The sequence below is a fragment of the Podarcis liolepis genome (assembly GCF_965112155.1).
Source record: "Podarcis liolepis genome assembly, chromosome: 14".
Taxonomy (NCBI): Eukaryota; Metazoa; Chordata; class Lepidosauria; order Squamata; family Lacertidae; genus Podarcis; species Podarcis liolepis.
In genome coordinates this window covers 17,364,201-17,379,627 of record NC_139569.1, presented here as the reverse complement: position 1 = coordinate 17,379,627, position 15,427 = coordinate 17,364,201, and the positions used below count along the sequence as shown (strand labels likewise).

The window sequence follows — 15,427 nt, the reverse complement described above, 5'->3', positions numbered from 1 at the left end:
GTTGCGTTACAATTTTCATTTTCGTTTTTTGCTTAGTGAGCCATCCAGAAAGTGGAGTTGCTGTATAAAAGCAGTAAAATAATAATAGCAAAGATAAATGTACATTAGACCTACTATGTTAATGGCCCGGTTCTAATGAACTGAATAACCCGTGTGCCCCTGGAATGTAGCCTCTTCTCTCCTTCCTTTGTGGCACACCTGAACGCAATGCAGAAGTCTCCAATTGGCCATTGTTTCCTGATTCTTCAGGAAACAGTGGTTCCTAGCTTCAGAGCAAGCCAGTTTAAACCATGGTTAGAAGTTAATCTAAGATCCTGGCTTGTTCTGAAGGTGGTAACCATAGTTTCTTGGTTTGGAGAAAACAGGAGGTCTCTTGAATGCAAGGGCACAAAGCTCATTCCTGTCTTGCTTTATTAAGCTGAGATATGACCATCCAGAGGCAGCCATTGCCTAGCTGTTTGTGAAAGAAAAGGAGGGAGAAAAAGAAGAATCAGCTAAGAAGGAACAAGAAGAGTTCCTCAAATCTTCAGTGCAATAAATTGTAATTTATTAAGCCTAACGTGTTTTGCTTAAAAACGTGAAACAAAGCACTCTGTGTTCTCCATGTACTCTGTTACAAACTAATTCCTCAGGAGTACAGAGTGTGTTCGTTTTACAGTTCCCCTAACAAACGTGTTAGCCTCAGTTAGTTATAATGTCACACTCCTTTATGGTAGGGTTCTCTTTATGTAAATTTACAAGGGAAGTTTGTGTGCATTACGCAGAATCCATCCTAATGGTCCTCCCCCCCACCCCATTTTGCTTCCTGCAACTTTCTGCTTCCTCACTTGGAAATTCAAGCATGTTGCAGTAGCTGCTTAAAACGTTTTAACTAAACTAAAAAACCCGAAGGGGCTTTTCAACAAGCTTCCCCACAACTCAAGTTCCCGTTTCCTCCACCCCTTTGTGTGTCTGTTTTTGCTGTGTTGCTTTATTTTGTCTGTCTACAGCAGGGTTTTTCAGACTCTAGCATGGCAAGTCTTCTTCTACTCAGCCTGTTTCAGGAAATGAAATGCTTTAAAGCTTTCTGGGTATAAGGGACTAACTCTACATTACTTTAAATCCAATGCTTGAAGTGATATCAGATGTCCATTTGTCCTCAAAGAAATTGAAGCTCTGGGGTGTATCCAACTAAGTCCTCCTCAGAGTCGGCCCATTGAAATTAATGATAATAAGTGGACCATGTCTTAATGACTAAATGACTCAGGCCTCAAATATCTGAAGAACCACCTCCTTCCCTACAGACCCTCTCAGGTGCTGAGGCGGCAGTGTGGGAGAGGGCCTTCTCTGTGGTGGCCCCTAAGCTGTGGAACTCCCTCCCCACAGAGGTGTGTCTGGCACCTTCATTGTGCAGCTTCTGGTGAATGATGACAAGGCACCTCTTTACCCCCGGCTTCTGACACTTGAGGTGTATAGTTTTAGGAGCCACTTTCTTTTTTATGTTTGGAACTTGTTTTAGACTGTTTTTAATCTTGTGTTTTAATGTTGTAACCCGTCCTGGGACCTTAGGATGAAGGGGGGGGGTATAATAAATAAGCATTTTTAATGGGTCTACTCTGAGTAGGACTAACATTGGGTACAACTCTCTGTTTGTGTTGTTCCAAATAGGGACCACAATGCAGCAGGAGGAAAGATTTAACACTTTCCTTCTCTGCTATCAGCCGGGGGGGGGGGGAATGCAAGTGTGGGGGAAAATAGATGCATCTGCACAGCAAATAGCAACAGTAAAATCCTCCCATTGGAGATGCTTCCAGATTGCTGCTGCTTTGGGGTGGATTCAAATCACATACCGGCAAATGCAATTAAAGTGGATTTGATGCTCTTGTGCAACGAACTGACTTCCCCAATTCTCCACCGCAATGCTCTCATTCTCTTGCTCAGCCTTGGTCCTTGCCTCAAGTTCAGCATCAGCAGGCACCACCCTTAAGCAGCTGCAAGGCGGCCCTTCCTGACACATCCCCCCCCACCCTGCTGCTTTTGGTGCATGCAACAGACATTGTGATTTTTGTGCCCAAATGGGGAATGCAGAGGTTGTGAATGTGATGTTCTCCAGATGTAGCTGGACTCCAGCTCCCATCAGCCCCAACCAGCATGGCCAAAGGCCAGGGGTGATGATGGGAGTTGTGGTCCCACAACATATGGGTGGCTGCCTGATGCTCATCAGACAGACATGGGAAGCTGCCTTCTATCGGCTCCATCTAACTCAGTATTGTCTCTGCAATGATGGCAGCCACTCTCCAGGGTTTCAAGCAGTGCTCTCTCCTAGTCTTACCTGGAGATGCTAGGGATTGAACCTGGGACCTTCTGCATGCACAGCAGATGCCCTGCCATTGAGCTAACATCAGTGGCATCCTTCTTTAGCAGCAAGCCCTCCCATCTGCCCCCACTTCCAGCCATAAATAAACAGGAGGGGGAAAAGGGCTGCCTGCTGATATTTGGATCTGTGCAGACATAGGGGTGCTTATTAGGCCCCCTTCATACATGGAGTTGGTCCTGTTCTACGATTCAGGAGCAAGACCCTGAGTTGCAGGGGGTTGGATTAGATTACTCTTTGAGTCCCTTCTAACTCTACAGTTTTCTGATTCTAAGAATAAATTCCATGCTGTACTGACACCCCCACCCGTTTGGAATCTACAGTGTGTTCAGACTCTGTAAGCAAAAACCAGGAAAGTATTTTTCTAAATGCATAGCCTTGTTACAAAATGTTCTGGTTTGCAATAATGAAAGCACTGTACGCGAAGCAATGCAATTAACGGTTGCTTTGCGTCGCTTCCCCGTCCGATTAAACAAATAAAAGTCATGCCACTTTCCTTTAACTTATTTCCTCTGGTGTCTGTGTGTGTTTCCCCTCCTCCCCAGACGGCCTCAGAATTACACCACCATTGAGCTGAATGACCGCTGTGAGTTTATGGCAGACTTCTGACTCTCCTGGGAACAGCCTTCACCAGGAAAAAGCTATTTCTGTAACTGATGAGAAGCAGCAAAAACCTCTGAAAAGCAGCTGTGCTGGTTGTCCAGCAATTGCACACATGGACCAAGAATGTAACATTGGACGTTTGAAAAGCCCTGGGTTTATTTATTGTTGTTGTTTGTTTACTTCCCATCCTTACTGGGAGATGCATGAAACTTGTGTTTCCAGGACATTTTCTGCTTTGTCTCCCCACTGCTCTTGTGTATCTGGTGTGGAGGGGGGTGTTTTGCAGATTTTCATAGTGCACAGCCTTGATTTTGCTTTGTTTTGTGTATGCAGGGTTATAATTCTCTTCCAGCGGTGGCTGGTCCCCATTGGGACTGGTAAGGCAGAAGGTAGGGAGGGCCAACAGTAGGTGGCACTAGAACCAATGGCATCTTCCGTTTAAAAGGACCAAAGATCAGGTGCTGTGAAAGGCATCTGCCAAGAACCTGGAGGGCTGCTGCTAGTCAAGAGTAGAAAGTACTGGGCTAGATGGGCAGAGAGTTTGATTTCGTATGTGGCAAGAGCTGTGGGTCAGTGGTAGAGCACATCTTAGCATGCAGAAGGTCCCAGGTTCAATCCCTGGCATCTCCAGTTAGGGCTGGGCAAGACCCCTGCCTGAAATCCTGGAGAGTCACTGCCTTCCAGTGTAGACAGTAGTGAGCTAGATGGCCTAATGTCTTGATAGGCAGCTTCCTATGGCTGAGTCAGAGGCAAAAAACCCTTAGGAAAAACCCTTCCCCTAGAAGCAAACCAAAGAAGAGTTGGGACACTTGGCACCAAATGCATCTCTCCTCCATCCCTTTTCTTTACCTCCGTAATTCCCTGCTCTGTATAGGCCCCTTTTGAGCCACTAGTTTGCACCAGCGTTTTCCTGTTTGTTTGTTTGTTTGTTTGTTTGTTTCTATCTTCAAGATTTTATATGGTGCTTGTATTCGCACATGGGACTGGAGAGAGCGAGGGTCCTGTGTTTTGATCAGCTACTGCCCTCTGCTGGTCACCCCCCGCACTACAGCAACTGGTGTTTATTATGTTGCAGAAACATTCTGCTGGTTCAGTAACGACTAACTTCACTGATGGACGCGGGTGGTGCTGTGGGTTGCCGATCAGAAGGTCGGTGGTTCGAATCCCCGCAACAGGGTGAGCTCCCGTTGCTCAGTCCCAGCTCCTGCCAACCTAGCAGTTCGAAAGCACGTCAAAGTGCAAGTAGATAAATAGGTACCGCTCCAGCGGGAAGGTAAACGGCGTTTCCGTGTGCTGCTCTGGTTCGCCAGAAGCGGCTTAGTCATGCTGGCCACATGACCTGGAAGCTGTACGCCGGCTTCCTCGGCCAATAAAGCGAGATAAGCATCGCAACCCCAGAGTCAGTCACAACTGGACCTAATGGTCAGGGGTCCCTTTACCTTTTAGCTTCACTGCTAAGCCTTTCAGAACTGCGATGGCCACATTTTTTGACCTACGGGTGCATTTACAAACCACAGAAACCATTGTTGTGGGCACAACAACCAAGCTTACACAAGCAGTCTATGGGCTACAAAATGACACTTCTTCCCATAATAATTTTGGCAGGGGAGGGGGTTGTTTGGGTGCCAGGGTCCCAGTGGCACCCTGTTCCACATGCTTGGGCATTATGCATACTGCAAAGAGCAAGCGCTGCTCTTTATTATTTGTGTTGTCCCTAGAGAAGCTTGGGGTGGGGGGTAAATAGAATGTACCAGTGTTATTAGTACCACGGTGCCAGAGGTAGCCCAACTGCATAGACTCCCATTTAGGGCAGAGGTAGTGTTATGTGGTGCCCCATAGATATTGTGCTCAGGTTAATTGTGTATAAGACTGCAGCTTTACATGCCCTTTTGACACATGTGGATTTGCTTTGTGGCATTTTACTACACCCCTACGATGCAGTGGTATTTGGCTTTGGGCAGTAAAAACCTGCCTTAAGTTTCTTTGTGCTGTTTTATTAAGGTGAAGAAGCCTTAGACAAAAACATGTGCCTTTTTGCTTAAGGGCACAGTAAGTTATATTGACAAGTGCGAGGGGAAAGTGAGGTTCCTGTTGTGTTTCCAAGAACGCAGGTAAGTACAGAACGGCTTCCCAAGAAAAATCTGGTTAAAAACAGAAGTCAGAAATGTGAAGACAATCCAAACACACATTGCTGGAGGTGCAATGAAACCAAAACAGGTGTATTTCCATTTCTGAACTGTGCAAAAATAAAACCTCTCTGTATAACAATTATGAACATTATGCTTTTATGTATGTTTTGATCCAAACTTATAAAACACTGTTCTACAACTTGTAGCCAAATCTTCATGTATTTTCTGCAATGGCAATTTTTATTAAAAAAACCAACATGGGAAAATATCTAATCTAGCCACATTAATTTAATACTCATTGTAATCTGCCTTCCCTTTTTGATTTATTTAACTTACTGCAATGTGAAGTTTATATTAAAAAATAGTAATTTAAAAAAAGAACAAATTATGAAAACAAGGCACACGTGTGTAAATAGACAATTTTATTCTGAACGTGGTTGCACAGGGCCTTGATACAGGTCATAAGGGACAAGGTACTCCCCAACCAATCCTGTGCAAGGTATCCCACAAAGAATTGGGACACAGCTCACACCCAGCCTTTGCCAGCATGCTGCCCTATGCTGGCTGTGACTGATTGTAACTGTAGTCCTAAACACCTGAAGGGCATTCAGGTATGCAAAGGCTGTTCTGACCCCATTTACTTTGCAACTGCCCCTGCCATACGAGTTGGACTTGCAGGATTTAGCGTGTGTGTTTTTCTAGAACCTGCAGATCTACTAACCGTAGCCAGGTGCGAAAGACATACCGTATTTTTCGCTCTATAAGACACACCTTTTCCCTCCTAAAAAGTAAGGGAAAATGTGTGTGCTGCCCTCCGGAGGCTTCACGGGCTGCCCCAGAAGCCAGAACACTCTGTCTCGCTGTTCTGGTTTCTGGGGCAGCCCGTGAAGCCTCCGGAGGGCAGCGGGAGCTCTTGTGGGAAGTGGGGGGCTCTGTCCCTTCCCCCACCTCCCAGAAAAGCCCCCAAGAACCGCACTCCCTTTAAAGAGCGCGTGGTTATTGCGGGAGATGGGGGAAGGTACAGAGAGCAGCTTACCTGCGTGCAGCCTCTTCCAGGCACGGGGATCCTTCATCCCGCTGCCCGGGAGAGGCTTCAGTGGCTATCCCAGAAGCCAGAACAGCAAGAGGCTATCCCAGAAGCCAGATCCCTCTTGCTGTTCTGGCTTCTGGGATTCAGAATTTTTTCCCCCTTGCATCTTAGGTGCGTTTTATCGTCTGGTGCGTCCTATAGAGCGAAAAATACGCTACACTTAGAACATAAAACAACTCACTCATTACCTCCACTGCCATCCCCGTAGTCCTTGGTCAGATAAGCTCCATCTTGAACTGGCTGAAGCTTGGCAAGGGTGACGAGGGGTCAGCCACGTTGTAAGGAGTACAGGGGGCATGGGCAGGGACCGCCCCGTGGCCAACAGTGGAGCTGAGCTGCTGCAGTGTCATGAGAAGCTCCTGTTGGAAGCGCTGCTGCTGCTCCTGTTGGCGCTCCAGTCGGCACTGGCGCTCCAGCACCATATGCACAGCCTGCGCAAGCTTCTGGACCTCAGTGTGCACTGTATCCAGTTTCTCTGCAAGTGGCTGAGGGTTGGCAGTAGGGACCAAGGAAGTAGTCATCTGAGCTCCCCACTGAGGATTCTGATGAACTGGAGGGTAGGAGGGGTTAAATGTACAAGTCTGAGTACCGGCATCTTTAGTCTAGAAAGGGGAGGGGGAATCCAAAAAAGAAGAAGAAATGGCGTGTTAAGTTATGGGTGAACATATCAGACGACACAGCGATTCTTTAAACAGCTCTTGTTTATTCACAGGCCAGGACAGAACTTAACTGAAGGGCTCAGTCAGCCTGCTTATATAGAGCTCCAGTACATTACTGTAACAACTTTCTAAAACTATCCAATCACTGAATGTCACTTTCGATCCTTCATTTGCATAACTATCTACAGTATCCCCCTGCTGGCCCAGGGTGAGAACTTCAGTACATAACACGGTAGGATCTCCAAATAGTTATTCTCTTCTTCAATTAAATACTCTAGTTCAGGAGTCACAAACATCACAAGTGCCAGGATGCCTCCTCTGGCGTTTGCAGCAGGTCTTCATAAATATCTCCTCTGAAATCCACCAAACACCAGGGATTGTTTGCTCTTCCTCCTCAATTCCTGTTTGCACCTTCTCAGCTTCTCCTACTTTGAACACGCCCCCTTAAAACATGTCAATATTTCACTGGGTTGGCATTTTACCCTCTGTTCAGAGGAGAGGTGCAAAGAGCTTCTCTCTGCAAGTGAGCATGGTGGTGGCTGATGTAGCTGCCTCCCCCCCCCATTGTTGCAAGGGGAGAGGGAGAGCACGCCCACACCATTTTGTGGCCCTGTCTCTTGTCTCTTCCCTTTAAGATGATGTGGCAATTACCCCCATGCCCTCACGGCAGCCATTTTGTGACTGGTGCCCATGACACTTTCTCAAAATTCCAAGCATTTCCCAAAAGGTCAGTGGCCCCCTGCCCTAACTCTTCCCCAACTGGGTTCTGAAGTTCTTACAGACTCTCTTCCCACCTCAATGCACACAATCCTTCAGCTCCCACCCCCGCCTCCCCCAAAAAACAATCAACCTCCTTTTGCTTGGGAGCCTTTACTCTTTCTGACATATATCACTATTAAAGCACGCAAACTCTACATCACTTACATGTGCAGAGCAGCCAGAAGATGCCATCGGGACAGGAGTTGTCCCCCTGGAAGGATGGCCAGCTGGCTGCACCCTCACCGTGAAAGGCAAACTGGGTGTAGAACCAGATGAATTCTGCCCGTTCTGTACATTTGCCTAACGGACAAGGGAGAAGACTCAGTTTCCGCTTAAGAGCTGTACTTCCAGAAGATGAAAAAAGTGCAGGTGGGGAACCTTTCGTTCAGTTCAAGGGCCACATTCCCTTCTGGGAGCAAACTACATCCCAGCCACGCAAAAGGCAAGAGGGTCGTCTCCAGTCACTTTCAATATGTCTACTCTGAGTAACACTTGGCTAGATACAATGCAGAGGTTTGACACTCATGCAGCACTTCTCTCCATCCTGCATCCACCCTGTGTATATTTTGCTCTAGGAGGCTTGGTCTGGTCAGAATCGAGTATACAACTTCCAGAGTTAACACTAAATACATTATTTCTGAATGAATAAATAAATAAAAATTTAAAAATTGTTCAGTAGCACTTTAGAGACCAACTAAGTTTGTTCTGGGTATAAGCTTTCATGTGCATGCACACTTCGACTGCATCAAACCAACACAGCTACCTACATTACCGATATTTTTGGTAAATGAGCCACCATAGCCACTAGAGGGCCATGAAAATTTGTGTCCTGGGCTTTTCAGACTGGTCTACCCATGCGCTATCTGAATCCAAAGGGTTGCATTGGTTCCTACATGTGTGTGTGTGTGTGGGGGGGGAATCAGCTCTCATACCCCACTGAAGGACACCAGACCCATCCTTCCTACTGCTCTAGGGGTTGCATGAAACTACTCAAGAATAATAGGGCTAACTTGGGATTCTATTCTGGGCTTCCAATCATGCTCATTTCTGTCTCTCTCTCTCACCCTCTCTGTGCCCTTCCCACCTTTTTCTGGAGATGGATGGCGCGGCCTACGATCTTCCTCTTCACAATCAAGGCAGGATTCCGGGCAGGTGGCAGAAAGGCCTTCCCTTTGCCATTCAGATTATGCTGAGGAACTGCAGGTGCAAATGGAGTCAAGCAGCTGGGTGACACAGAAGGTTTTGGCCCTGGGCAGTTGTCACCTGGAAGTGAAGAAGAGAAAGAAGTGGAGGTGCCTCAGGATCACCCCAACAGAGAAAAGCAGGGTAGCAAACCAATATGGTGCCTCCCAGATGTGCTGATGGAGACACATGGCCAGGAACGTGTGATACCATTGCTAAACATCTGCACTGGCTGCTCATCTGCTGCCAAGCCAGGATTAGGGTCCTTGTATTGATTTACACAGCCATGAACAACTTAGGTCCAGGGTACCTTAGGGACGGCCTGAACCCTTAGATTGATCACTGAGATCATCTGCAGGTGTGTTGATGGCTGTCTCCCAAGTTGGTGAAGCTCATTTGACATCAACACAAAACAGAGCCTTCAGTGTTATTGTCAGTCCAGTGCTATGGAATACTCTGTCCATGGAGAATTGGCAGCTGCCTTCTGTTTCAACCTTTAAACACCTGAAAACTCTTATATTCCTCCAAGCCTATGCAGACAATTAAGAATGCATCTTCCCATAATTGTTAATTGATTCATTTATTTTTAATGTGTTCCTTAGTGCTGTCAATCGCCTTTGAACTCTCCATCAGTGTTGATTAGCCAATAGGCACTGACAGGAAGCCCCACTTGCAAAGAAATTTGCAGCAAAGTCTGTACCTGCCCCACACGAATGTTCACATATGACAAGTGTGGGGCAAGTGGGAGCAGTTTCTGGGGAGCAGCCTCATGGGCCAAATTGGGACAATGTGCCAGGACAAATTAGGCCCATGGGTTTGGTGTTACCCCATTGCTGCCTTAAGCCCTGGCCATTAAGGTCTTCATAGGTCACATGGCACTCAGAAATAAACTAGAAGCTATTACCCCTTAGAAGTGCTACTAAACCGTCACTCACCCTCCAGCCCAGAAACCCATAGAAAGTGGACCCCTGACAGCCTGCACTTGCAGAGGGTGGTTGCTGTGAGCAAAGGTTGTGGGAGTTTTCTTAAACAGACCTCAAGAAGAAGCCAGCATCACATGTGAACAAAGAGGCTATGCAAAGCTTTACCCATATTCTGGCCCAGAAGAGATCCGCTGGAGAGGCCCTCATGGGAGGCACTCTGCTTCCCAAATGGCCCTCCATCCTTGCTCAAGGAAGTCACGCTAATTATTTTGATGTGCTCCTTGCCATCACAATGGCCGTTACAAGGCGGCACCTCATAGCTTGGGCCAACTCCTGCCACAGAGCCAGCAGCCTCTCTCTGCCCATGGTGTTCAGTCTCGTTTTCCTGCAGTAACTTCCAGAGCTGGTTGTCCTCCCAGCCAGCTTGGTCCACAAGAGTCTTCCTGCTTCCATTCTCGAGAGCAGGTTGCAGAAAAGAGACAGGCGGGGGCTGGCTGGGCTCCACGTTCTTGCGCTTAAGGAACAGGTAGATGGCTTGCGGGGTGACCCGGATGTTGTCCAGCTCCAGCACCTTTTTGATCTTGCGGAAACTCAAGCCGGCTTTGCGCAGCTCCACAATCCGTTTCTTGGCATGGTCGTCTAAGCGACCCATGGTGGGGCCAAGGACTTTGGCCTCTTCCTTTAGTCAAATGGACAGTGGCTACATTCCAGAAGAATACGCCGTTTTCAAGGTAGGGTACATTAACAGCCAACAGAGACCCTGATGTGGACGCTGCTAGATTAGCAAGTCAAACAGGCAAAATGGTGCTGGGGAAACAACCAGTGTTCCTTCCAAGGTCACGATCACTGTTGCCCCGTCCTATAGAAAGCCACTGCAAAGGTTAAATCCATTCTGAAATCCAGCAAAGATCACCAGCTCCTGAGCTGGCCAATGGCCTTTTCCATGGAACAAACACTTGTGTATTTTTGGATTTATATCTCCCCTTCAGAAGATGGGCAGGAAGTTAAAAAATATATATCCTTTTTCTGTAGCAAAGGAAGACTCCAGTAACCCTTGGGCGGGAGTTAACAGCATCAGTCTAACCCTGTCCACTCAATGCCCACACAAGAAGAGAAGCCACGCTGGGAAAATCCCTCTCTGATTTCTTGCAGTTTTCTGTTTCTTAAGCAGAACTTTGGGCTGGAAGAGAAAACAAACAGACAAGGATAGAATAAAATTGTTCTCATTAAGACAAGAAGGAGAGAGGGAGAGAGAAAGAGAGAAAGAGAGAAAGAGAGAAAGAAAGAGAGAATAGGGCTCTATCTGGTGTCTGCTTCTGAACACCTAGATGGACCATCTGGCTGAGAATTAGGTAGCTTCCTAACTTCAGGTTTCCCCTATGATCACACAAACCAGGATAGCTACCCTGTGGCCTTCCAGGTGGTGTTGGATCACCACTCCCAGCTGTTGGCCGTGCTGGTGAAGCCGATAGGAGTTGGGAGCCCAATGACACCGGTCTTATTGTGTACATTTGTTTCTAACATCTGTTGATTTTAACGATAATTTGGTCATTTTATTATGTTTTCGTTGCTATTTTATACCATTTTATGGAAAGTTCTTAGGGATTTTATTGCAAACTAAGTGAATATAAATGCTGCTAAATAAATAAATGCCTCTGGAGGGCCACACTGTTAGCCAGCCCACAGCACTTAAACAAATTCCAAGGACAAAGCAAGTTAAAGTGACAATATTACAGGATAAGCAGCTGTGCACTTATCAAAAGCACTGTGAATTGTTTACTGTAGCAGGGCCTGGGGGCTCAGATGGCAGCAAAGTAAAATCAAGCAAGGTTGACCACCAAGTGGAACAGAGGCATGCTCTGTCCCAGATCTTGACACCCCAGTTCGGGGGACGGGGGAAGGGACTTTTCTTAAACTAAGGGCCTCATTTCCATCTGGGCAGGGGCTTCAGAAGCGGGCAGAGCAATGAATGCAGATTTTACCTCTGCAGAGTAGACTAGTTTCTACAGCCAGCCCTCCTCTATTTTTCATCCAGCCAACATGAAGCAGTATCAGAGCTTATGGACACATTCCAGCCAAAACAACCCAAAACACTCCAAGACAGCTAGGAATGAAGTAGGGTTGGTGAGTGGCATGGCCAGAGGAAGGTATATGGGGCCACATAGAGAGGCCTGGAGGGTCACATTTCCCTCATTGCTTAATAACATCCTACACACCATTTCTAGAGCATTTTGTCTATGTAGAGTCTTCAGAAACTAAGCTTTGCCTCTATGGTTCTCTGCCCTGTTAGGAGGACATTCAAGGAAATGTGTGAATTGTTACTCATGTTGCCACAACAAGCTTTCAAAGTTAGAGAATGTTTTGAAATTCAAGGAACACACACACACACAACACACAAACCTTGTGAGCCAAAGGTTTTTTTACAGATGATGCCACAGCAACGACGCACTTTTGTAGGCCAAAAGCCAGGCCTGTACAGACACATTTCAAACAGTACACATTGTACAGAATTCATGGGTTATTTGCCCTAGAAGTGAATTGTGATGTTGCAAGGAACTCTTTTGAACAGATTCACGACAGTGGGAGTATTTCCACAGGATCAGAGTCCACCTAATTATATGTCATTACAACCTTTCAAAGAAGCTTTAACCTAAAGACAATCTGGTTATCCCAAGGAAAGAAAGCAAAATACCATCTGAGCTCTTTGACTTACAATTTAGAGGAGGTACAGCAGTTTTCCCTTTTCAATGAAGGTTTAAGGGTTGAGAGAGAAGTCTAGGGGTTCACAGCTGCCTGGAAGCTTCCACCTGGGCCAAGGAACTGGTTACTGTGTTATTTTAGGTAGACTAAAATCTACAAAGGCCAATACCATTTTCTCCTGTAATAAGCACTAACAATAGATATGTTTCATTATCCAAATGTAATAAATGTCTCCAGCCCAGGGAAAGTAGACTATCAATTTTTGATAGCAGTTAAAACCCTAACCCTGTGGGCATGTCCGGTGATATTTTCTTTTTGGTCCAAAGATGTTATCCTTATCAATTTTGCACTGGCAAAATCCTAGAAATTTGCAGATATTCATGTACTTTTAAATTATATTTCTATTGTATGCTGCTTAATGGCAGAACAACAATAATAGATTTTACATGTCCTAATGGTCACTAAAAGCCTGGAACAATAAATATGCACCATCTACTGTGCAGTGGTCTGATGACCTTAAAGTCCTTGCAACATTTTAGTGCACTTTCTATGAACACCAACTTCATTTGAAGACATATTAGGACATCTGGATGGCACATATTGATCTATATGTACAAACTAAGATGAATGTATTGATGTTTAAATGTATTATTAATGGCAGCTTTTTTCTATTTTCCTTTACACCCTAGATTAGGATGAACAAGCAGCTAAAGCCCTTATAATGTTCAAACCGTTGCCTAGCTAGTGGAATGTTACCAGGAGACATAATATTCCTTTATTAACTGCAGTGGGTTGGCTTGTTAAACACAGCAGTTAAGATACTACACTAAGAAAACAGAAGATTTTACTGTTAGGCAACACTTATTAAAGAGTTATACAACATATAAGAAGGTACACTTAGAATCCCTGAAGCTGTCATTTGTTAGGAGTATAACCCACAATCCTATTTCTCCTAAACTGGCTTCTTGCCCGAGGGTACATAATCATCAGGGATTACAGGTTCTGCTGCATTATTTACCTTGAAAGCTAAGAAAAATCTGTTGAATGAACTGTATGATCTGTATGTCTTCCTATATTTTAACAATCAAGCCTAATTAAAAGGTCACAATGAGGTGCACAAAATATTTAGAGTTCATCAGAGCTCCTCACCAAGCTGAATGTGAAGCAAAATAAATAAAGAGTCGGCAGGAAGAGATTGTTAGGGTTTTAGGCTGCAATCCTTAAACATGTCTAACCTGGAAGAAGGTCCCATTTAACTCAGAGGGAGATATTTCTGAGTAGACATACGGTACCTAGGATTACATTAACACACTGCCCAGGCTTGCGCCTAGTGGTAGTGGTTTGGCTTCAGCCCAGGAGGTGCACTCCATTGTCTTTTGGGACAGACGGATGCCAACAAAAATAAATGTACATATTCCGTTTTCTACTGCAGCTGGCATGCAAGTTACATAAGTAAGACTGAATGTGTGTGCGCTTTATTTTCTAGTCAGGTGAAATATGTGTTATTTCTGTTTCTATTTATACCCCGACATTCAAGTTCGAATCTTTCCAAGAGAGCTCTCTTTTATTACTCGGGATTGTAAACTAAGAAGAGTTAACTGCACAATCTTATGCATGCCCAGTCAAAAGTAAACCCCGTCGAGTTCAATGGGGCTTACATCAGGTAAGCAGACAAGAAAATTATAGCCTAAAAGGCTTTGATTAATTCGGGGGAAACTTCCTCGCTCCTTTGTAGATGTTTATTGCTAACATTAGCATTGATACCAAAGGTATTACCCGGGGGTTCCTTTTAGTTTGTTTGGTGATGGACAAAACAACAACAACAAAAACCTACCCGCGATTTCTGCACAATTTAATAACAAACGATGAGAGCAATGAGACAAACCTGCCAAAATACAAAGCGCCCTTCACCAAATCTTGACCGAAGAGGCGATCTCCATGCCAGCCAGGTGTGCAAAGCTATACTCTGCACGCTTAACCATATGTTACTCCCACGCAGATCTCATTCTCTAAATTGGTGTAAAGTTGCAATCTTCATAGCCTCCTTCTGTTCAAAACTCTTCCGGCTGCTTCATAAAGGATCGCGCTGCTAAGAGGAGAAACGCCGCTCCGCCAACTCAAATGCTCTTTTTGCACCTCTCTAACCCCGAGTGCTTCGGTTTTGCACAGCCTGGACTAAGCAGCAGCAACGCTCCAAACTTACGCCGCCCTTCTCCCCAACTTTGCACAGTCCCGGGGCTGCTGACGAGGCTGCAGCAGCTGTTCGAAAAGCTCCAGCCTTCTTTGTTTGATTGGGGGAAAGCCAAACTTCGCAAAGCCTGCTGGGAACGAGGTTTGTGTACTTTAGAGGGAGGAGGAGCTCCACTGTAACCCTTTCAGGGAAAGGGGTCAAGGGGAGAAGCAGCTTAACCCTTGCCGCCTTCCTTCAAGGTTTATGTAGGACAAACGTTTGCTAATGTTTGTTTGTTTGTTTGTTTAGGCAAGTCTACCCAGACATTTTTCCAGTAGTGATGTATGGAAGTGAGAGCTGGACCATAAAGGCGGCAGATCGCCGAAGAATTGATGTTTTTGAATTATGATGCTGGAGGAGACTCTTGAGAGTCCCATGGACTGCAAGAAGATCAAACCTATCCATTCTTAAGGAAGTGCTCACTGGAAGGACAGATCCTGAAGCTGAGGCTCCAATACTTTGGCCACCTCATGAGAAGAGATGGCTCCCTGGAAAAGACCCTGATGTTGGGAAAGATGGAGGGCACAAGGAGAAGGGGACGACAGAGGACGAGATGGTTGGAAAGTGTTCTTGAAGCTACCAGCATGAGTTTGACCAAACTGCAGGAGGAAGTGGAAGACAGGAGTGCCTGGCGTGCTCTGGTCCAGGGGGTCACGAAGAGTCGGACACGACTAAACGACTAAACAACCCAGACATATAATTTTATTGCTATATTATTATACAGTTATTATTATTTAAAATTACATCCTGCCCTTCCTTCCCAAAGAGCCCAGGGAAGGAAATAGGTGCTCAATTTAAA

General features: G+C 45.7%; 2 protein-coding genes across 8 annotated transcripts in view; one reads left to right on the top strand and one right to left on the bottom strand.

Moving 5' to 3' along the window:
* Positions 1-5,290, top strand: part of LOC310692645 (uncharacterized protein) — a 32,157-nt gene extending 26,867 nt beyond the window's left edge. For both annotated transcript variants that reach the window (XM_083473633.1, XM_083473634.1), the window contains exon 14: positions 2,899-5,290. In XM_083473633.1, coding sequence (XP_083329759.1) covers positions 2,899-2,962 — 64 coding nt within the window. In that variant the 3' untranslated portion in view covers positions 2,963-5,290. The remainder of the gene's footprint in view (positions 1-2,898) is intronic.
* A 200-nt stretch (positions 5,291-5,490) lies between these two features.
* LOC310692685 (uncharacterized protein) lies at positions 5,491-14,706 on the bottom strand. 6 transcript variants are annotated; one of them, XM_083473834.1, is made up of 7 exons: positions 14,284-14,706; positions 12,412-12,505; positions 11,681-11,802; positions 9,864-10,878; positions 8,678-8,856; positions 7,759-7,893; positions 5,491-6,777 (listed from the first exon to the last, which is right to left on the bottom strand). In XM_083473834.1, exons 4-7 carry the CDS (start codon positions 10,348-10,350, stop codon positions 6,391-6,393), a joined length of 1,188 nt encoding a protein of 395 aa, XP_083329960.1. In that variant the 5' UTR covers positions 10,351-10,878; positions 11,681-11,802; positions 12,412-12,505; positions 14,284-14,706; the 3' UTR covers positions 5,491-6,390. The 6 variants fall into 6 exon arrangements, with proteins under 6 accessions (XP_083329960.1, XP_083329961.1, XP_083329959.1 ...); XM_083473835.1 differs by lacking the exon at positions 11,681-11,802 and having other exon boundaries at positions 12,412-12,576; XM_083473833.1 differs by lacking the exon at positions 12,412-12,505.
* Positions 14,707-15,427: the final 721 nt, after the last annotated feature.